A 23,770-nucleotide genomic window follows, 5' to 3' on the forward strand; every position below is an offset into this window, starting at 1 on the left:
GCCCTCTCCACTGCCCCTTTTCACAAGATCCTGCTCCCTTATCTGCTTCCCACTTCTGAATGTTCCTTTGACTTGGGATGCCAGGCTGATTTCTCCTTAAGAACTAGGCTTGAATTTAAATGCCAGGACAAGAAACACATTCCTCCCATATGTCAAAAAGCATTTAACAAGTCTGAAGGACCTATGCCATACAGTGAGAGTATAGACTTGTGAACAACTCTACTGCCATAACAAAGAGTTTCAAATGAGGTGGCTGCTTACACACCAGTTAAGGAAATAAAAATTAGCTATTAAGGGCCCATGTCTTGTTCTAATAAAGAAGCCCTACAAACATGGAAGAGCTTAGGGAGAAGCTGTGTCTTTAAAGATTCTATTGTACATGTCTATAAAATCTGAATAGATACAGGTTTTGGCAAAAAACATTCCAACTTCCCACCTATATGCTGGTAACCACATACCTGTATCTCCACAGTGCCCAAGCATCACCAATTAGGAGAGGACCTCAAAACCAAGAAATAAGTAAACCAATCAAAAAACCAAAATTGAATGCAATTCAAGTCATTCACATCAGAAAAAATAAAAAGGAACCACCCAGGAGGGACAAAGGAAACTCCCATCATACTACAAACAGTCAAAGGCTTGGCATGGTGGCAGGGTGAAGGGTGGCTGAGACAAGAATACATGAATATCTCATGTGGAAAAATATACTAAGTCACTCAGTAAACATGACAGATGGCCAAATCCTACAAAGCAGGTAGATGTGTGGCACCAATTAGTAAGAAAATTGATAACATTAAGTTGTTATTCCTCTTATTTCAGCTTAAGTAAATAAGTGCTAAGGACATAAAGATTACCTCCTCCCAGATATCAAGTTTAATCACCAAGATGAAATCACTGTTTGAAATGCATCTAAAAAATCAGTTTTGAGACATGCTTTCTCATAGTCACCTCTTCATTGAGAAATCTATCTACTGCTGTGCAACACCAACCTGACGGTGGGACTTGGAAAATCCCACTGCCAGGTACCCTGATGTTATAAAAGAAACTATGCGATAGAGTATTACACTGACTTTTTTGCTTACTTTTTATTATAATAAGGAAAAATATATCAAGTGTCCATAAGAAAAATCTTGACAAGCACGTTAGCAAAACCTATTATTTATTGAAAGAGAAACATATAAAAAAAAAGATCAAGAATCATGCCTATTTGTAAGCCTTTATATCATTTTAGAAAAGACAAATTTCCTGCCTCAAGTTTTCAAATACAGAATCAATACATTCAGCTCAATATAAAAGCCACAAAAATAAACAGTGTTTGTTTGCTTCCCTTTTATATATTGGATATTTTTCAACTGCATAATTCAGTATTTTTCTCTGAGCTTTCTGCCAAGTGAGGTGAACTCCATCCCACAGCACAGCAGCATCTGACATTATTTTACTCATTCACATTCATAAGGTGTGCTTACCTTGAATATTGATGTTTCTAAAATACACACACACACACACACACACACACAGAGATTCCTTGAACAAAGGTCTGGCTGGATTGCATGCCCAGTATACTGAAAAAATACCTAATTCAGACTCTTCAAAAGAGCCTTTGGTCCTCTTAGAAAGAGATGAGACAGCAAGTTTCATTAAATGTGATGAGCAAACAGTAGGAAGAAGCAACACAATCCCATGATGTGCCTTTAATTGTTAAATATTTAAAAGGGAACTATTAATTCCTCAAAACAAACAGTTACTGAAGTAAGGCACTCTATACAGAACTTCTGGGAGTCTAAAAACCATTGTAATCCTAGAGAAAGGTATAAAGGAAATACCACAGAACTCTTTGAAAGCATGAAGAGCAATAATGGAAAGCAGTTAATGACTCTGCAGTCTTGAAAGTACATGGGCATCAGCCAGTAGCAGGTTGGAGGCAAAAGGACACATTTCATCTCCCAGTACATAGATACAATCTGTGGAGTTCCTTGCCAGATGATGTAAATTGTAAACATTCATGGAGTAAGGTTGAAAGAGCAAGTGAGGTAAAGATGCAGAAGAAAGTGTTTCCTCAAACACTGCCACATCTTTGACAGAAAGAGGTTCTCCACTCAGTGGAGTTTGGAAGATCATTATCCATATGCTTGAACCATCTGAATAGACCTCTCCAGTCATCTGACATAAGGCACTGTAAAACGAAGTACTGGACTAGGCAATTCCCTGCTTTTCACCACGTAACAAAGCAACATCCACATTGTATTGTACATCCGTTTGGGTTTTCATAGAAGTATCTGTTATCTGGACTGAATTTTCAGCGTCGCATGTGCCACTCCATTCACAAAAAGACAGTTTCCAGCTATTAGTTTTCCATATTCTGTCTTGAACCACACAGCTTTCATACACTGCAGCCCTTCTGTATCCTCAGCTACGGAAGCTGCTCACGTATTTGACGTATTGATGACTTACTTCAACTTTCTCCTTCTCAGAGCCAGGTTTAGGGCTTTGAAGAGAGTGTCCTTGCTGTTCAGAACATTGTAGCGATTCACTTCCACTAATCTGTTGAAATGATGTGGCTCAAAGGTGAAATTTAGTGTACGGTAAGGAGAATCTTTTGACTCAATAACGAAGTCACCAAAGGATTTCTCTTCTTCTGACTCACGCTCAACTCCTGCAGCAAGAAAATAAATAAATAAATAAATAAATAAATAAATAAACAGAAAGAAAACAAAGAAACCACACACAAAAAAGAAAACCCCAAACAAAAATCCCACAAAAACAAACAAAAAAAACAACCCCCCCAAAAGCCAGCAGTGGTAGACTCATTCTACTTGGATTCTGCAAGGAGAATAGCACAGATAACTCTGGTGAGCCTGAACTTTTTTCCCCAAAGCTCCTCCTCGGAGATTCCTGTTCCTTCAGGATCCAAAATGCTTGGAAACTGAAGGTAGAGTATTATGACACTTTCTACTTCAACCAGACTACAAAATACAGGACTAAAATATATTTTCATCGTGATAAATTGTTTAGTGCATTCATGAATATCACGCTCAAAACACGAAATACAAAACTCAATTCTTCCTGGAAGTACTGTTCTACACTAAAATAAAAGACACTAAACACTGTGAGTTTATAAGTGACCTGTGGAGGACGGTATATACCCTTCAAAATATAACTCCTGTTTTCAGCACCCTGCCACTTACATTTAAATACCAGTCTTGAAAGATGAGCATGAAATAAATTGCTAAAAACACTTTTGCTTATTGCTATTATAGGAACAGTAGTCTTGAGACATAATCAAGCCGAGCACTGGGTGATTCTGCCTTAAAGTAATAATTTAGTAATTACAGGGTAATACAAACAAGAAAGAAAGGAGAAACACTGAGCCCACTGAATTCTCCCCCATCAGTACGCCCAAAGGACTGTAATAAAACTCTTTAATGTACAGCTCCCTTACCTGGAGATTTGTATTTCTGGAAGGTGTCATTCACCAGTGGGAAATGGAGCACAATTGGAGCCTTTGGATTATCATCATCCACAAACATGTAACACTCTTTTGGCTGCTTTTCATCTTCCTCACTCCATTTAATTTTTGGAAAAGGAATTTCCCGCTCCTCACAGTATTTCTGAGTCAATTCTAAAACCTGTTGTCAAAGAACTAAAATGATTTTGATACAATACCAGCAATCTCCAAAGGAAAAGAGCCTTTTGATTTTAAAAAATAAATAAATAAAATAATGAACAGAACTGAGACCTGCTACCAAACATGAGCAGTTTTCAAGCAAAACTTTTTCTGTTTTGTTACTCTGAATATGCTCACCTTGACTTTTCTGCACTTAAACACTTGTACATACGGGAAATTGTTTGCATGAAGAAAATCAACGATAGCCACTTTTCCATTAGAAGTATACATCTAAGTAACAAGTATTATACAATCTAAACAAATACTCTCTATTTATGTAACAATTTATTTAGGCTTCTGAAAAGCTCTGAATCTTACTACAGTTGCTGCTTTCCATCTCCTCATGAAGTTCACAGTCAAAACCATAGATTTATTTTAATACATTCTTTCATTACTATTTGTATTCAGCATCAGCTCATCTGCTGCCGCTGTGAATATGATTCTGTGCTTTCATTTTCATGCAATAATGCTCAGCTACATCTCTCACCTCAAATGGAGCTTCCCAGGAGTAATTGAATGATAAGATAACATCCACATCCCTCTCTGGCTGAAGTACCAAAGGAAAGGGAGAGTTGATAGAAAAGCCACCATCTACTAAATACAAGCTCTCTTCCATTGGGGTCAGCTGGTTCGGAAATGCATCCAGATGAGTGCCTGAAAGACACTCCAAGTAACACAAGTAACTATAATGATTCATTACACACCTCTAGGTACAAGCAACAAAGTCTATGTTGGGGCTGTAAGAAGAAAAAAAAAGACATTCCTACATGCATATTCATTTGAGTCCCACCTGTAAAGTCTGATGATGAGCTTGCCTTATATGAGAGAGCACACATAGTGGATCAAATTCTTCGCTACAGTGTAAGAAGAGGTAAATTCCCTGACTTCAGTAGAACAAAGCTCACTTCTGTTCTGTAACATCAACTGTTCCAGAATCATAACACACTATTTTATATCCCAGATACATGCAGACTCTTTTACCTCTCCAAGCCACAAATTTCTTGACGTTAACATAATCTTTATGAAGATACAATCCCTGCATGAAGTTGAAGGTTTCTCCACATGTGACCCGGGACTTGAAGAAATCTTCTAAGATTTGTAACAAGGGGCCCCCAGGTATAACCAAGCGAGTCTTCAGTCGTGTTGGATCACGGAAATGGAATCTTCGGCAGTCATCTGCAGAAGACACAGAAGGATGCAGAACACATACAAAGTACTTGCCTAGCTCCAACATTTCAATAAGACTTTTCTCTACAATATTTAACCAGGTGTCCCAAGGCTGAATTTTTCCTCTAATAAGAGTATTGTAATGAAATTTATATGAGCTGCATATCCTATAGATGGATAATTTACCTTTCCTGTTTAAAGGGAATAGGATTATTCATAACTCATTGCTCATACTAATTTCAAACCCCCACAAAGAAACCCTTGTTACCAAGTGACAACCACTTCTGTCTCATAAGACAACAGCCGTATATTCACAGCAGCTTTTATAGTAGTAACAAAAATGTGGGGGGAAAAAAACTAGGGCTGCAAAAGCAGAGAAGAAAAAACCTCTCCCCTTACTACCTACTATAAGGCTATAACAAGCACCTGAGCAACTCTTGGCTTTTAATAAGCTTCCTTTTCACTGCTAGGGAAGCATTGCACAAATGGAGAACTATGCACAAACATACAACCATCTTAACCAAGATTACAAAAATCAGGCCAAGGAGGGCACTGAAAACCTATTTTCCACCTTCGGCTTAGCAGTCCAGCCTCTAGTCTTCCTCTTCTCATGATTGTGCTTAAGACAGCTTCCAGAACTAGCCCAAATTTACAGTCAAAGTCAGATACAGAATTTAAAAGAGAATGTGTACTGAAAAACTGTAACTACTCTCTTTGCTATAAATGAAAAGGAAGGATACACAGGAGATTTGCCCAAAACCGTCTTTTAACGCCAATCTTGAAAACTACACACAGCACATTTTTGAGTCATATTATTTATGTGATCATTCTAAAACTAGGAATCTTCTGAAAAAAACTACTATTTTAATATATGTTCTTACCTACAACTTTGATAACATCTTTGAAAGAATCTAGAAAGCCCAGTCCTATACCAACTACCTTCAGGCAGATATCATCTAGGCTTGCAGCAAAGGCACTGCCCCACATTCCTGTAGGAGAAATGTAGAAGAATTTAATATTCAAAATGCTTTTCACAGTGTAACCAAAAGCCCTGTAATTTGCCTGCCATTTGTATGGGAAAGGCTTCTCATTTGACCCCCACTACTCTAAGATGCGATGTTTGAGTTTAAACGTTTGAGTCAATCATGTGACAAATTCTGATGTAATAGTATAATGCAAAACTTTCTCCAAGAGGAAAGCTCTTCTACCCTCAGGGTAAAGGTGGCAAGAAAATCAGAAGACCTAAAGCAGAAGTTTTTGACAGGCAGCTCATCATGGAATCATCTTGCAGACTCAGGGCATCAGACTGCAAAACTACAAACCTACACCTAAACCTTTGGAGAAAGATCTGACATTTTTCCCTTCTTCAAATTCTTTGGGAACGGATGAAAATGCATGGGTTTAAGTTGATGTGTCCCAAAAGCAGAGTACCTCCTTTCCATCTCCCCATTTTATTCGTTATTGTAAGATCATACCTTGTAGAAAGCAAATCCTAGGTTCTGGACGTTTCTGGATGAGCCGTCCCATGAAGAACTCACTGTCAAAGTCCTCTGTTCGGACAAAAGCTCCATATTTGCGAAACCCAACTTCATAGGGAGTGAACTCACACCATTCTAAGAACAAGCCAACCAGGTATTTACTGATCTCAAACACAGGTAAAAATACTCATTTGATTTCTGCTCAGAGAAGAGAGACAGAAAGGAGTTTTCCCTCCACTTTTCACCTTCACTATGGATTTCCCTGCCACTCCTCTCGGTGAAACTCTATCTCACACAGGATTAATAAACACTCTTGTATAGGCTATCACAGACTAAATACAACCTCCTTTCTTTCTGGCTTCAGGGAGTGGAAGGATGTCGCATCTTGCTCCATCTTGACTTTGTTATTGCAGAAATAACCTATTTTACTTCCACTTCAAACCATTCTGATCGTTCCCTATTCCATCACAAATGGAAGCTGCTTCACTTGCCTTAGCCTTCTTCAAACTACTTGCCATCTCTCAGAAACTACTACAATTCTGCCTTGAAAACTCAATTGACCCACTGTGTCAGACTTCATTGTCTGCTTATCAAAGTGCCCCCTCATGCTCGAAAGCTTTCCACAAATACTTACAAATCAAATTCATCATCATAAACACAGACTCCTCCAGAACAAAACAAAAAGGTCCCACAACGGTACACAGATGAACACAAGTGTTTGTGTTCCTGTCTCATTATATCTGTCTTTACTTGTTGCATCATATTTAAAGTTTCAAGTGACCTGGAATAGAACTCACCCTCATTTTTTACTATAATTGTATAACCAGTAAGAATGCAGGCTGCTAAATACCAATTTTAATGATGCGTGGTACAAGGTGGCAAATCCATCATTTTACATGGATCCTACACAAACTGATTATCTGATACTATAAAAGAAAGTAGGTCACCTAATTACTTCAATTCACTGATTGAGACGCAGACTTGTGTATTTTAAGAATCTCCACTCTCAGGTCCTGAAAATTTCAGGCACTGTCTAAGCAAACATGAGATTCAACTCTGCTGGAGCGGCCAGAATCTCATTTCTCTGTTAAAGCCATGATGAAGACATTTGTGATCAGGATGGTAGCACTCTGCCAAGCAGAATCTTGTTGCCTCTTGCACCAGCAACTCTGCTTGAGGCACATTTCCTGTTGCCAGCTACTCACTAGCCAAGGAACAGGATAGGTGAAAGGAATTTATGGATATTAGCCAACAGAAATAAATTTACCATGTTCATACCTGCAAAGTCACCACCGCTAATATTGGGTCTCACATTGACAGCTGCATAGATAGGATAGGGGTTCTGGGCCCATTTCACTGCTTCTTGCTGATCAGAGAGCTTTGATGGATCTTCCTGGTCATGAGCAATGACAGAGAAGCAGACTTTAGTCAGATAAATTCTGTACCCATACTTTGATTGATTGAAGCTGTTGCTTACATGGCTTCACTAAGGGCAAACCGTGCCTGACAAATTTGATGGCCTTCTACAATTGGGCCTCCTGGAAAACAAACAGCAATACACATCCAAGCCTGAACTCTCTTACCTTCTGTTGCAGGAAATATTCCACAATAAGACCCCACAAATCTGTAAAGGAAACTTTCCGTCCACTGATCTCCATTGCTTTTAGCTCCTGGAAATAGTATTTCAGTCGTTCTGGGGAAAATGCCCCTGCTTTGCTGCCGGACACCATAGCCTGCGCTCTCCTGATTGCATCTTGAAGGTTTTTCTGTGACCATTCAGGGTCTTGATACAGTGTCGATAAACACCTGAAAATGCATATATTAATGTCATCAGTAACAATGACCCTAGTGTAAACAACAGTTTTAGCTAGTTACAATTAGCACTGCAGAGATTGAACAAAAAGATGAAGAAGTCTAGCTAAAAGGCAAAACATCATTAAAAAAGACAAGACTATAATAATGGATCTTGGAACTCTAAAAGCTGCTGAAAACCCTGACATCTTCAGAACAACTTCATCCTGATTGCTTACCTACCTTTATAGGATGTTCCAAGCATCAATATGCTAGCACACATGAACTAGTTCATAAAGGTGAGTTAACTCCAAGCTCTAGCAAGCCTGAGAGACCGGCTGACAGTAAGGGCGCTACTACATACAGCAGTAGAACACAGGTCTACTCAAAGGAGAAACTAGTTTGGGCTATTGGCTATCCACATAAACAGATGCCCACATTTGTTTGAAAGTGTGTCTCTGAATCAAAAGGGGCAGGCCAAATCACAAAGTTAGTGGAAGAATGCTAAGTGCACAGGAGTTAATTTAACACACAAAGCTCTGGAAGGGAGGATTATACTATCAGGTTGCACAACTCCTCAGTTAAATCATTTCATGAAAGCAATGTGTGCTTATTGTGAGGGATGATTTCATCTCAAAACCCAGGAACCGAGCTACTGAAAAATTCTAGCCATGTCTAACTCCAGCACATTTCTCCAATCCAAAGGCAAGCCAGTGTTATTCCTCTATTCAGTCATATACAACATTTTGGAAGGTGGTGACACAGTGGTCCATGTGGACATGCTTCCACTGATTTGCACCACCTCAGATGTCTTCTTGGCAAGAGCAGGGAAATGGGGAAAATTTTTGAAGTTAGGGCTCTGAGGGAACACACAGAAGTTTTATTCAGGCAATACACTTTAATACTCAACTTCCAAGCTTACAAAAGCAGCAGATTCATAAATTCAGTCAGAAGCTGTATGGGTTAGGACTGATAATGAATCTCTTAGACACTTTAGGATCCCTGTTAGGACTCACAGGTGAGAACTAATAAAATATTTGACTGCGTTCTCTGTTTATGGATGGCACAAATGCAATTTTGGCCTTATTTTATATCAATACTACCATATTCACTTACAAGCTTCTGGAATCAACACTTACCAAGTAGAGCCAGAAATCCCACACAGATATATTGCAATATCCAAAAGGCCCAGCTGCTGAAGCCCAGCAAGACTTCCATAGAACGATGTCAGTGCTCTCATGCCACCTCCAGACCCCACCACTGCTACAACTGGAACCTGCAGATAGTAGTTACAACCACAGACTTTTGAATTGCCAACAAATAACAGAAATAATCCCATTTAAGTCTCACTTTTACAAAAATAAGAGAGAAAAATATCTATTCCTGTTTATATTTCAAGTAATTTCAGAGCTTCTTTCTCTACTTTGAAATAAAAATATGAAAACAGAAACGATATCAGTGTCATCTCAGGGACAGTCACTTACTGAAATTGTTATGCATATCTGTTACTACACATTTACTCGTATACCATACAATATACACATAAGAACAAAAAAGGCAATCACCCCTACAAGAGCATCCAAAAAAAAATCAGAGCAAGGTACCAGGCTAACCAGATGTAACAGTGTCCTCAAATAAGCAACTAATACCTCATCTTTTGAAGGGGATTCTTTTAAGTGAAGAGTCTTCCTCAGAGCTTCACAAACTATTTTCTTCCTTTTTTCCAAAAATTCTCTCTCCTCTTTACAGAGGTCAAAACCCAGGCGTATATCAAGATCCCAACTGCTGAAACAGAAATAAAGACAAAAAAAAAAAAAAACAAAGTTTTGGAGCATTTGTAATTACCAGGGAAAAATGATTTCCGTGAACACACAATCTAGGTGCTGATCTGAATCACTGGATCCAAGTCTTCATGCAAATTTTAGGGTAGACCAGCTCTTTTGTAACAACAGATTTTTAGAATTAAAAATGAAACTTCTCCCTGTTGTATTTCTCCCTTAATGTTGAAATGAAAAGTTTGTGTCAAACAGTATTCCAATTAAGCTTCAAGGAACTTCACAAAGGAAGAAAAGATTCTTAGTGGGTGAAGAAAATTGTATGAAGCACAACTGAGATCACTGTATGTACATGAATGGAGAAATGAGAGGAAGAGTGATTAGAGTTTCTGAACTTTAGAGGCAGAAGGGGACAACTTGATGCCAATAAGCATGCTTTGAGTATGTAAGAGGGAAGCAGGATCTTCAGTTAATGACTAAGTACCAAATGACCCTGTCAATTTACTAGCCAACTGCTTGGTTTTGTGCCTTATTCTTTCCTTATAACTTCCTCTATTTCATAGTTCCAACTCTTCACACACTGAGATGTCCTTTCCTACAGCACTGCACATACTCTCAAAACAATCTGTACCTAATAAAGCTACTCAATATTTACACCATCAGCTGTTCTACATTAGGAACACAAAATATGTTTAGATTTCAGCAAGGTTGACACCAATCCAGTTGACATCTGCCTAGTGAAGAGCCACAGCCTTCAGAAAAAAAAATAACAATGTATTTTTCCTGAATCTATCCCAAGAGAGTAACGCAAGCAACAGAACTCCCCAGAACAGTGGGAGAATTACTCAGCTCCTTTGCTATGAGAATAAAGCCCTATCCTTATTTTTAGAGGTCTGAGGTTCCCACTCACCTCTCTTCAGCTTTAAAACTCATATTCAAACTTTGTCCCTGTGAAAAGAGAGAACACATCTTGTAATCGACAGTAACTACACAGGTGCAATTACTAACTAGAGGTTATGACATGAGCAGGGTCACTTGATACTAACCAAAACAGCAGTTTCACCCACAAAACTACATATCTAGAACACTTCCTGCTGCACCAATTTTAGACATAGTCCATAGTCTTCACAGAAAGTAAAAGAGCAGAGTGAAAGAAAATATTTTTTTCTGCAAGCTTCTTGGGTTTTTCCTCTTCTGATATTTTTCTTTCACACCCTAACAGACTTTTTGCTTTGGAAAGCCCTGAACTCTCTTCGTCACTCATTCTGCAAGACCCAACCATGAAAACATTTTTAGAAGAATTGCACTGAGTAATCTCAGTGTTTCATTCTAGATATCCAAGGAAACAGCACTCCTAATAATCATGTGAAGCTTAACTTTTCAAATGCCTGAAGGCAAAAGGGGGGAAAGTTATCCCAAGCATGTTAAAACAGTTTTGAAATGTTGACATTACCTCTCCCAGAGAAATGATTCTATCAACTTTTTGTCCAATAGGAAGGGAATTAACTGGTACAGTCCCCAATCCCAGAACTGTAGTATGCTTTTCAATATCATTCATACCATCCTATTAAAAAACAAAATGTTATTTGAGCTCTCCAGATAAAAATTGAAGATCTGTATTTCATATGTTAAAACAGCAAATAATCTTTAAAATCATTATAACTAAACCTTTCCCAAAAGTCTAAGACTTTTCAAGATCATCCTGCTCCCTTCTTGACAGATCTTTACTGGGATTATTTCTGTCATTCAAATAGCTTCTTTTTGTTGTTGGTGGTTTGGTTTCTTTAATATAGTTGTCTGCCACAAGCAAAAACTCTCACAGGCCATACTGGAAGCAGTCATCACAATGAATATTCAGTTGCTCCTATGAGATACACACACTGCATGAGTACATGTAGAAACTGAAGTGACAGGCAAAGCTAAAGAAACCTTTGCAAGTGACAAGTCCTCTACAAGTTCCTAATAGAAAAGACCTGATATACGGGATCTCAACAGTGAAAGTACAGATGTGTTCATGTAGCAAGCATGTGCAGATTAAAGTTTTTTTTAATCCCAAATCTGAGCAGACTTTTAAGTGTTGGGGAGGGTATGCTTCTAAGAAGAGTTCACTTCTTTACCCAACATCAAATATCCAATGCAAAGTCTGACATTTTTATTCATTTTTTAAATAAAAAACAGTACTGTGTAAAAAGCAGTGATAGTGGAAAAGAAAAATATATCTCTGCCCTTACATTCCTAATGCGTAGCCAGAAAAACAACACATTCCTTCAGCCTAGAAAATTCTGATCTGAGCAGTTACAACTTCAATGAGTTAAGCTGGAACAAAAAGGCACATCTGGAAGCGATTAGTAGCCTTCAGAGCAGATGGTCCATAGCACCACATACACATAGTATTCCACAGGAAACTTGCTTCCAATGCACGCTTTTGACATCCACAGGTACCTACACAATATACTGACACCCCTGAATACCTGAAGAAGCCCCTGGGCTTCTTATAATCCAATTAAGGCTGCCCAATTTATGGTTAACAACATCTTCATGGAACAAAAGGCACTGGGTTCAGGCTGGATTTATTCAAAAGTGGGCTGTAAACTTTGTAGCAGTCAGCACAGATAATTACCTGTAGAACAGACATGGTTTGCTCCAGCTCTACTTGCAGCTCCGGACAAATTTCTTTATCCACATGAAAGACAAATGAAGTCCCATAATCCTTGTTGTCTGGTCCCAGAGGAATATGCAAATGCTTCTGATATGCCCCTGGAACAGATACCTTGACCTCACAGCTCCCTGTGCATTAGAATAAGAAGTTTAGACTCTGAGAGACATTCAAATAAATGTTGAGAATCAGATAAATGTTAAGTGCAGCTAAGACTATAAAAACACAAGCAAAAACTCTCCTGACTGGTAACCACTGGAAGTGACCCAGCTTCATTTAGTATCAAAATAAAGGCAAAATTAACTTAAGAAATAAGTGTTGTAGTCAGTAAATAAAAATTCAGTGTATAAATAATCAAGTCTCCCTTCTTGCTCATGGAATAAATACGCTGAAAAGTAGATCTGACAAACCCTGCAGGTAGCCTTACCTTGCTGTTCTTCTTCTTTGTTGACAGTGCCTTGCAGAGACAAGCAAGGATGAACCTATGAAAAGAAGAAACTAACTCCAATTATGACATTTTAGCTCACTTCTTTGTTGAAGCTTAATCCACCTACTACACTAGGTGTAGGCATACAGCTGCCAAAAACTCATGGAGGGTTATTTTGATCTTTCAAATAAAGAACAAGTTTACTTTCATTATTTGCTCTTGTTCCAAAATCAAAACCACCATTCCCATTCCAGTAACTGTGGTATTTTACAACCAGCTCTTCACAGCTACAAGGTCTCAACAACTGGGGTTTTTCTGCTGGTTTACCTTTTTTCATGCATGTTTGAGTACCTCTTCAGAACCTGCCAGAGAGGCAGAAGCTGGAGAGAAAAGGAACAATTTGGAAGCACGAGTAGAAATGTCAACAATTCTTGTCCTCTCAGTACTGAAAACTTTCTGAAGGAGTCAATCCCAACATATATGTAATTGACTTCCATGTACTCACCACAAGGACTCCATTGGTCAGTACCTTTGTAGGGGCATCTGAGCTGTGAAAGGAAGAGATTTACTGTGCATTAGGATTGTTTAAAATTTGTTTCATCCTACTTCATAAACTAAATGCCGGGATAAGCATGGGAAAGAAAGGCCCTCAGCATGTGAGACCAGTAACAAGAATATTTCCCTACAAAGAACAATGGGGGGAAAATGCTGAAGAAAATTTGTCCGCAACTATAAGTGTGTGCTATAAGGTCTCCACACCTCAGTTATTTGGATAACCTAGAGAAAAGCTGAGCTCAGATAGACTACCAGAAAGATAAAGCATTCGTTTACACTGCAAGGTTAACTCTGAAAGCTTTCCACTCTTAAGTAAGCCATCCACAAAATCTTAATTTCCTTTGCAGTGCTGTCATTCCCATGATGTCCAGCAAAATTTTATTTCTTTGTTGACACCCCAAAAATTTGGGCAACTGGATTTTTAAGGATATTTGTGATCAGCCACTGGTGAATCAACTCGAAAACCACAGAGAACTGTCTTGCCTTTTTATAGGCAAGACTGTCCCTGCAGAGAAAGAGAAACTAAAACAAGAAATCTGCAGAGTACGAGTTCATTCAGCTCTTCAGGTAAGACTCACCATTTCTCCAAGTAAAACTCTACATCCAGCTCTTCATTAGCCTTTGAAAATAGAAGTTGAATACAGGTGACCCTTGATTTTGAATATAAGAAGTTTTTCTAATAGATTAAGCTTTCTTCCCATAATAAACTATAGTAACTATTTTTATTGCTTTGACAAAAGCTCCAGTTAAATTTTGGAAGGTTAAAATTTATGCCTTTTGCTGTTGTTCTTCAAAGATTCCTCTCCTCCCTATACAACCGGACAACATCTATGTTTGAGGACACAAGTGCACACAGTGAGAGCTGGGTCTCAGATCCATTGCTCTGCTAATGAGAAAAAAAATAGTTTCCTCTGGCTTAAGTACTACTGCAGCACCAACACTGCAAACAGCTTCTACATGAGGCTTTGTGCTGCCCCCCATTTGTTATTTCAGCACATTGCTCTTAGCTTATTGCTGTCTTTGTCTTGTACAGACACTGATCCACCCATCTTTTCCTCTACCATAACTTACAGTAAATTCCTGATACCACACCTGATGCAGCTCTTAGTAAATTAGAAGCCAATTTGGGTGATTCTCTTTACTGAAGTTTCCAGTTCCATAATTACTGATCAAGATGGCTTAAGCATTCAGCAATCAAGATGGAGTTACTGGGAACAGGTGAGTTACTAAGCCTCTTTCCATGAACACAAATCATTTTGCCTGTGATGCTGATCAACACCTTCCTGCTAACTGCATACCAGTTAGTCTGCTTTTGTCTACACCAACAGCACTGAAGCCCAGTTTCTCAAGAAAACACATCATTAGCTCACCTTTGCTCCAGACCTATTGTAGCAATGTGTTTGAGGGAGTTACAAAAGCAGATCAGACCAGTGATGTGGCTTTAGCTATGTAAACCAAGTTGTCTTGTCTCAAGTCCATAAACAAGTGCACAAGGACTGACAGCAGCTCATGCACCAATGTAACATACATGAAGCAGAAGTTGAAGGTAACTGAACATAACTCAGGGAAAATAAGCTTTTCTTAGGCATTGCACTTGTTAAATATAGAGGTAACATTTGCAGCAACAAACTTCATTGCAAATTGACAATGAACTGTAGAAGACAGTCTGCAGTCCACACAATTAATGCTGACTGAAGGTACCTTTTATTTTAAGCCCAGTTTATGCCCCCATAGTCTCCTGAAAAATCAATTCCCTTTAAAGGTGTTTTCATATCTCCTGAAAGACAGCAGTTTCATTTAGCTGGGTATCCCAAAGACTGTGGAACACACACAAACACACACACACACACACAAAATGTAAAACCATACAAAACATAAATGCATCAGAGTCATCACCTCCTGATGCTTTTTCCCCTTCTGGCTTCTACAACACAGATAAATCAATCAGCATGTACTGCAGGATTTCTGGAATGATGAGCTGCAGCTATTTACAGCTGACCTGGGAAGAGGCCAGGGACTAACCTCAGGGTTCAACTTGAAAGTGCGCAGCAGAGGCTGACCCAGCTTCATGCCAGCTACATCGAAGACAATAGATGTAAGCTCATCACTGACAAGGACATCCTTATCATAAAGTGTCAATTCCAGAATGTTCTAAAACCAAAGAGAACCAAACAGCCTCAGATGAAAAGACTGAAACACTTCCACGACACTGAGCAGCTGCATGCAGTAGACATTTTCTGCATTGGAATCATGGAATCATAGAATCATAGAATAGTTAGGGTTGGAAAGGACCTTAAGGTCATTTAGTTCCCAACCCCCTGCCATGGGCAAGGACACTACACACTAGCCCATGTCACCCAAGACTCCATACAACTTAGCCTTGAACACTGCCAGGGATGGAGCATTCAGAACTTCCTTGGGCAACTGGGGTTCCAGTGCCTCACCACCCTCACAGTAAAAAACTTCCTTATATCTAACCTAAACTTCCCCTGTTGAAGTTTAAACCTCATTCCCCCTTGTCCTGTCACTACAAGCATTAATCAATACCATTCCCCTTTTCCACTCCTGAACAGCATTTGCTATTTCCAGCAGGGCTTGCAGCATAGTTCAGCAAAAAGCTCCTAGTTGACAGTGTTAAGCTAAAAGATTTTTTGAGGCTTGGCTTACACTTGGCGGTGTAAGGTGGGTAGAACTACAAGAAGGCAATAGCCGCTCTGTGAAAGTAGATAGAGACTTGCTTTATCAAGGTATTTCCTTAAACTACCAGGTAGTGCCATAACCTCCCTTTCCTGAGTTGCATCGCAAGGACATTTATGAAAATTCTAGCTACAATTTACATGAGAGTGCAGTTACAAACTCCTGTGGTTATCACTGGACATGCATAGTGCAGCTTTTTGTACCACTGAAGATGATTGACACCTTACGAGCAACACTGGGTTTGAGGTCAATAAAGATCCCTTGGTTTTGAATGAAGTATAAAAAGTAAGCCAGTGCACAAGTGCAGATAGACCAACCAGCTCCACAAAGCATACTTCTTACCTTGACAGCCGTATGGATTCGATACTGGAAAGTTTCATTCCATTCTGGGTTATCAGAGTTGTCAACAACCTGAGTTCGGAAAACTGTAGGAGATGCGGTGGGCAGCTTTAGTTCCACATAGCAGTCTGCCTTGGACACTAGAGCAGAGAGTGTGGAGACAGACATCAGAACAACTGCAATCAAACATACTTTCCTATAAGTTTCTCATTTTCTAGATCTCATTGCATTATAGAAATGTACAAATTTAAGGCTGGACTTATAAAGCAAAAACCTTTAATGACATACTCGTCCTTAAAAAGCAGCAAATTGAACACTGGGTACCTATGTACCTTTTTGGTTCATCCAAACCATAAAGCCCTTCATAAAAGAGGCCACTATTCAAAAGGAGGAAGATCAACTTTTCAAAAGGTTACTGCCGGTATCAGGACCATTGCCTCTTGTTCTGTCACCAGGCATCACTGAAAAGTCTGGCTTCATCTTCTTAACACCCTCCTTTCAGATACTTGATCAACAAGATTCCCTGAGCCTTTTGCTCTGCAGCCTTTCCTCATGAGAGATGCTCCAGCCTGTTTACAATCTTACTGGCCCTTCACAAGACTCTCTTCGGTAGCTTCAGTACCTCTCACTAGTGGAAAGCCCTGAACTACTGGAGTAGACACCCTGCTCCAGATGCAGCCTCACCAGTGCTGCACAAGTACTGAGTAGAGGGGATCACTTTGCTTGTCCTGTTGGCAATGCTGTTCCTAATGCACCCAGGATACTGTTAGCCTTCCTTCCAGGAAGGGCACATTGCTGGCTTATGGTAAGCTTGCTGTCCAGCAAGACCCTCAGGTCCTTTTCTGCAAAACTGAGGTACATTTTGCTCCATCATCCAGATCATTAATGAAGACATTGAACAATGGGGGACCCAGAATTGACCCTTAGATGATGCCACTAGTTACTGGATTCCAGCTGATCACCACTCTCAGAACTCTGTCATTCGGACAGTTTTTCTCCCTGTCTGCTCCTCCAGTCCATACTTCATCAGCTTCTCTATGAGAATCTTATAGGAGACAGTGTAAGCCTTACAAAAGTCCAAATACACAGTATGCACCACTGCTATACCCTCCTCCATGCTGGCCAAGAGCTGAGCTTTCTGTTTCCATTTCCTGAAAACAAAGGATTGTCTCAGTGTCTGTCCTTCTTCCAGTTAAGGCTGCTTAACAATGCATGTATGGGAACCATCCATTACTTCAGCTGAAGAGAAAGGCCATAAAAAGAACTTCTCTTTACAGTGTGATTCTAGCCCTCAACCTTTCAAGAGGGTTTTCCATTCTTTGAGCAGTCATTTGGTATTCTTGTAGTTTAGTGTTGGAATCCAGACAAAGTTTAGGCAGGCAGACTACCTTACTATATTAAATCTGAAGGAATTAAATCTCAAATGAGTTTTAAAGATCCAAGTGCCTTGGAGGCTTACTCAGCACAGGTGAGTAAGAGGAAAGGAATATATACCATGCTACCAAAATCAGCAACACGTAAAAAGCAGTTTCTCTTTGAATCAACCACGTACCTCCCGAAAAGCTTCAATGACATAAACAGAAGAGCAAGCACATGAAAGAAAGCGCTAATCCAACTGAGAAAATAAGCATTTGGAAGCTAGAACTGAAGACTGCTACTTCCAGGTGCATGAAGACTGTTCAGTGGGAGCAAGGGTGAAATTTGCCATGACTGGAGGGCTGAATCCAGACAAAGGAACATAGAGCAGGCCATAGTAGGACATGTAAAGGAGAGGGAAGGAAAACATCAGCAGGACTTACCTGATATTGTTCTGCAAAGTAGCAGAGTTAATCTGTAGCTTGGTGTCACATCAAACTATTAATACATATATAATGCTTTACAAGAGAAGCCTTTATTCGGACATTAAAGAAGTACACTATATACACATAAGAAGTTCCTGTAACAATGCTACCTGTGTCACAGGTACGCACTGAACAAACCACCAGTTTTCATAATATCTTTACTAAATACTTACACAGATCTGTACCCTTGATGTTTCTGGCTCGGAGAACTTTTACCGTTAGGTTGTAGAAAGGGTGCTTCTCCCACTGAAAAAAAAAAAAAGAGCAAGGTCATCATGTAACCAAACTACAATACCTGCTCTATAACTGTACTAGTATCAGTCCAGAGAAATGGATCACATCAGCCAACCAAAAATGAGCTATTCATGAGTCAGTCTGGGAACATAGGCAGCACTTATGGCATCCTGGAGGAAGACTAAAGGAGTCCAGAAGGAAATTGAATTCCCTTTCAGCATGAGTGATGTCTTAGGGTAACTCCTCACAGACCTTAGAAAATAAGTCCCTTACTTAGGGTTTCCTGTAATTATAGATTAATTTGGCTTCACTAATTCATTCCTGCTGAAGGTTAAACAGATACTGAAGCTGCTCAAATAATTTTAATCATGCCTTGGCTAGTTTCAGACTACTTGCCAAGGGCACATGCATGCTTGAGTAATAGCAGACATGGCAAGAGTATTAACAGCATGGTCTAAAGACATAGAAAGCACATGCTGTTTACAGTGAGGAAAAACCCACTTTCTTGTAAGAACACATACTTCCTGGCAGTTTGAGCAAAAGGCAAACCTTAAATTCCTTTTCATTCTGGACTGTTGCTGGTATCAGCACTCTAAATATGCACACCACTTTATCCAGTATACATCAAAACGCAATCCTTGCTCTTGAAAGCTTCCGGGAAGCTGTTTTTGGAAAGTAATAGTTGTATTTAGATGCACAGATGTGAAGAGGAAAGAAAAATAGTCTGAGAGAATCCTAGAATATCATGAAGGACAAGCTGCCGGAGGGCAGCGGAAGCCAAGAGTAAACAGCTTGAAGGGATTTAGTGCTGAGACTGCACAGAAGTAATTGTTTAAAGCTTATGAGCTGAATGGGATTCTGTGTCATTTCCATCATCTATGACAAAATCCTGGCCAGCTAAAAATTTCTTGTATTCTTAACCCCCATTTCAAAATGCTTTTCATAAGTGGTTGCTACTTCACTTTCATTATTTTCTAAATGGTTGGCTTGAGACCAGAGTCTGATTTCAGATACACTTAGTATTCACCTGCAACCGAATTCAAGAGGATTTTCACTTACAACAAAATGCTGCAGAGTGCCAAACATTACATAAAAACACAGGCCCTACATATCACTAGCTAGGATCTCAATGAAACAAATGAACCCTGGACTGTCAAACTCTTTTCAGTATTCTTTATCTGATGAATGGAAGCATACTATGTTTGTTATGCAGTGACATACTCGTGGAATTTTCCCTATCACTTAAGTATACTTGCCAGCTTTTGCAAAACAGGGTTTGAACAACACAATAAAACCATTACATACATAGTACACTGAACATCGGTGTACTGAGTACCACCCACCCTAACCAACAAGCAAAGGGTAAAAATTACATGCATTGTCAAAGATGCCTCATACATAGGTGCCAAATTAAATTGTGCAAATAAACTCCAGTTATACTACTATTACTCTTAAAGGGCAACATCAACATGTTGAATATACATTTTCCACCCACTTGCTTCTAGGAATCAGATGTTGCACCATTAGCTCTATCCTTCAGACTCTAGTTTTTTCTTCTTTTTTAATCATTCCTAATCACCCGTATTTTGTTCAGTCACTGTTACTAGTTTCTCAGGCAAAGCCTGACCTCCTTTCTACCTCATTGAGTTGGGCAATGGACTACAGACAGAAATTCAAGATTGCATATATTAATCTCAGCAACTTCCTAAAGGTGCTGCAACTCTTTAGATTGTTGAGAAACGAAGCCACATCACACCCCCACTGCTGTCAAAGCAATCTTCACTCATGTAGCCTGACTATTGCCTGGAACTCAGGCACTATTAGCAGAGGAAACATAGAACACCCTGAAGATAGCATATCCTTTTACAACACGGCATCTGTCAACATATAGTCACATGTTCAAAAGAAAGTTTTCCAAAGGTCTCTAACAACCTTTGATTTGCAGTCAGTCATTACACAGATGAGGACAAATTATGATGAGGGTGTGGAAAATGTAAGGGCATATAACACAACAGATATTTCACTGTGCTCCCAAGTCTGTGCAATCAGTCAAGCCAGAACCTTCTTATGTGCCTCTCCTATTTCCTTTTAGCCATGGCACAGCAAGGTCATAACATGTTCCAAGGTGAACCTCGCAGACTAATGAAGCAGGAAAGTATCAGATATGCTCTATATGAACCCACCAAAGAAAAGGCAGGCAAATCTGTGTGGGAAATGAGCAACAAATAATAAACAGATCTGCCTATACCAGTGCACATGGCAACATACCAATGCATGCAACAGTGCAAGCAACCAATTCCTACTTAGCAGTTTAATGATTTTTCAGAATTGCCCCTTCTCCAGAGCTCAGGAGAGGGCATTTGAGGCAAAAAAAAACCCCAAAACCTCAAGTTCTTTAAATGAGGGTACAAGACTGAATATTCACATACTCAACCCTGCTAACTGTATCTTTCATCTAAACTGAAGGTGTTAACGCAGCAGCAAGCAACTGCCCTTAGAGTGGGATGCAAGTGCTAGGGTCCACTCCACATCTCTCAGTGGATGCGGAGGACTCATCATAAGCATACCAGTTTCATTACAGAAACGTCAACAGCAAATAAAAATGTAACTTCTAAGCCATATTTTCCTTCATGTTCACAGCTACCAACCAAATCAGGTAGCTCAAAGAAATGCCCGGTTTATCAAGGGAGCACTTTCTTCCCAGCATGTTCCTGCTCCCAAGTAAACATTGCTGCCCACAATTCCCTTCCTTGTGACTAAAGTCTCACGTTTGCTTTTAAACCCCAAAGCAAACTCTTGGCTTTCTTATGCACCACTCGCACTTCCCCTTCTTCCCCAGAAATATGCACCCATAGACATGAGAGGAGACGACAGACCCAGCCCTAAGAACCATGATCTTATGGAGGGCTAGGTTTAGAATCAGTCAGGTGATCTTCACAGTGCTAACAGCTCAGTATCACAACAGCAGTGGCAAACACTGAGCTTGCTCCTGGTTTATTGTTGTTTGTCTTTAGTGTGTGAAACTAAGACCGAACTTCAGAAATTAAAGAGATCTGATTACACTGAATTCACCTACAAAGACAAAAGGGTGATCTGCTGCCCCATGCCTCACTCAATACAAAATCTCTCCCTACCAGACAGCACAACTATGCTAAGCCATATTGAATTTCTATTTATTTCCATAGTGAGCACGTAAGGGGAAATATCACATTCAGTGGTTTATGGGTTAATGGAAATCACATCAGGCTAACATGAGTCTCTTGCAGCCCAAATTTCCCAACTACAAAACAACATTTAAACGAAAGTCAGTAAGATGATCTTTATCACACAGCAGGAAAAACTGTAGAGAGGACATTTAACTGTGGCATTTAATGGTAACCCCAATTATAAACTGTAGATTTTGGGCAGGTGGGAGAGAACAGGTAATCAGATAACAGGTCTGATCTCCTAGGCAGAGACACCTTCACAAACACTTGGTGTAATTCAAACCCGAGGTTATTGGCCACACCATCTTATACAAAGGAATAATTACCAGTTAAAAGGCAAACACAGTGGTTTTTGTCACATTTATCTAATGTGGTTGGTCAGCATTATGAACAGGGGGTGACATCATTATTAATCTTTGCCTATTTTAGATCATTAAGCTCCGTGGGATAAGGTAGAAAGCAGAAAGGAAGTGGAATGGTAATCCAGGATATCTTGCAAGAAAACAAACACTATTTTGTCTCTGCTGATAAAAAGTGCAGTATTTTGGACTCTCCCCCCCTGCCCATCCCCCCACCCCCCCAAAAAAAAAAAAAAAATTAGTTGGCATCAGCTTAAATCTGTTCCCCAAAAAGCCAAGGAAACAAGAGACCTGCTCTGCCTCACACAGATTCTGAATTTAATAAAAAATGAGATCTCCATTAGCATTATTCTCACCCAAAATTCTCCCCTAAACTTTTTGATCAAGTACTGCAGAAATGCAGGATCAGTTTTCCACACGTGCAGTAGCAGAAGTCACTGCCGGACACATCAGCTGAGGAATGCTGTCTTACCCGCCTGTGGTAAAACCCAGTCTCTTTCCTCTCCTTCCTTTGGAAAAGCACAGCTGCCAGAAAAGGCAGGACTCTGGGTGGAATCGTGCCCCGCAGCACCTCATGGAACATGGGAAATGTGTCCGGTCGTCGACACAGAAAAGCTGAGACAGGGAAGTGCAGAGAATGAAGAGTCCACCGACACGCAGCTTCGAAGGGCTCGCAACAGGCTCAGTCTGAAGTCTTGGGCAGGACTAGGCTGTGCTCCAGCTGTGGGAAGCAGAGGTGTGGCCTGCACTTGCCAAACAACCCACTTTAAAACCTCACTGCCAGGTTTTCCAAATACAGGTAAAAGATAAGGGCAGCAAAGCAGCACCCAACTGGTAAGCCTTCGGTAGGAGGAAGCACTGCTCCGTGATCAAGCCACAACCTCAAAACCCCCAGTCCAGATTTAGTTTGAGAGTTCCAGCAACCTCATCTTAGACTTCGGCCATTTTAAACCCTTTCAGAGTTTCAGCATACCCTAAAAAGAGTATTTTTAAACAGAAAGAGATTCCCATCTTACAAGCCTGAAGCAAAGCCAAACTCCTCATCGAGTGTAGCTATTCAGAGAAGTTTCAGAAAGGCCTGGGGAGGAGACAAAACAATTTGGGCTGTCTTAGGATGCTTCAGAGAATATTGATTCACCACCGTGTTTAACTTCTCACTATGTGAGCAGCCTGCACAAGTCCCCCCTTTATTCTCATTTCCATGTAGCACAGTCTTGATTCTTCCAACAAAGGTTCTTGAAAACCTGTAAGACAGAGAGGGAAGATTCTGTATGAGCCTTCCTGGGCCTTAAAAATAAGTAGTAAAGGAATTTGTTTTATTGGAAGTGATCAGTTTATTAACAGTTGCTCACAGTTGGCTTGTCTGAAGCTTTTCATTAAAGAGCTTAAACTGAGGGAGCAGACTGAAAAACAAACTCAGGTTTTTCAACAATTACAAAGTGGCAGAGAATGTACGAAAGCCAGTGATGCAGCACGTCACCAGCCCCACACAAACATGAGAATGTGACACATTCTCAGCAAGGTCCCATTCATTAATCATTTCCTGTCATTACTGTCAGTCACTAGATCAGGATTTAAGCA

At 39.9% G+C, this 23,770-nt stretch overlaps 1 protein-coding gene across 3 annotated transcripts; it reads right to left on the reverse strand.

Moving 5' to 3' along the window:
• Window positions 1-1,142: 1,142 nt before the first annotated feature.
• Window positions 1,143-23,186, reverse strand: PLA2G4F (phospholipase A2 group IVF). Of its 3 annotated transcripts, none has more exons than XM_065685427.1 (20): window positions 22,662-23,171; window positions 18,564-18,636; window positions 16,553-16,689; window positions 15,536-15,664; window positions 14,092-14,132; window positions 13,464-13,506; window positions 12,959-13,013; window positions 12,496-12,662; window positions 11,329-11,439; window positions 10,786-10,823; window positions 9,750-9,882; window positions 9,240-9,376; window positions 7,893-8,115; window positions 7,588-7,702; window positions 6,307-6,444; window positions 5,713-5,820; window positions 4,646-4,840; window positions 4,152-4,318; window positions 3,440-3,626; window positions 1,143-2,653 (listed from the first exon to the last, which is right to left on the reverse strand). In XM_065685427.1, the coding sequence occupies exons 1-20, from the start codon at window positions 22,770-22,772 to the stop codon at window positions 2,448-2,450; spliced, it is 2,514 nt and encodes an 837-aa protein (XP_065541499.1). In that variant the 5' UTR covers window positions 22,773-23,171; the 3' UTR covers window positions 1,143-2,447. The 3 variants fall into 3 exon arrangements, with proteins under 3 accessions (XP_065541499.1, XP_065541498.1, XP_065541500.1); XM_065685426.1 differs by having other exon boundaries at window positions 9,750-9,885; XM_065685428.1 differs by lacking the exon at window positions 1,143-2,653 and having other exon boundaries at window positions 3,539-3,626; window positions 4,152-4,328; window positions 9,750-9,885; window positions 22,662-23,186.
• Between the last annotated feature and the right edge of the window lie 584 nt (window positions 23,187-23,770).

The sequence above is a fragment of the Lathamus discolor genome, chromosome 6, assembly GCF_037157495.1.
Source record: "Lathamus discolor isolate bLatDis1 chromosome 6, bLatDis1.hap1, whole genome shotgun sequence".
Lineage (NCBI taxonomy): Eukaryota > Metazoa > Chordata > Aves > Psittaciformes > Psittacidae > Lathamus > Lathamus discolor.

What these genes read in the sequence shown, in the direction of transcription:
- PLA2G4F (XM_065685426.1), bottom strand. Translation starts at nt 22,772, where the DNA reads ATGTTCCATGAGGTGCTGCGGGGCACGATTCCACCCAGAGTCCTGCCT. An exon ending in TGACCAATGGAGTCCTTGTG is followed by an intron (nt 13,014 to 13,463) that starts GTGAGTACATGG and finishes TTCTTTTCATAG; the next exon opens with GTTCATCCTTGCTTGTCTCT. An exon ending in CAAAGAAGAAGAACAGCAAG is followed by an intron (nt 12,663 to 12,958) that starts GTAAGGCTACCT and finishes TCTAATGCACAG; the next exon opens with GGAGCTGTGAGGTCAAGGTA.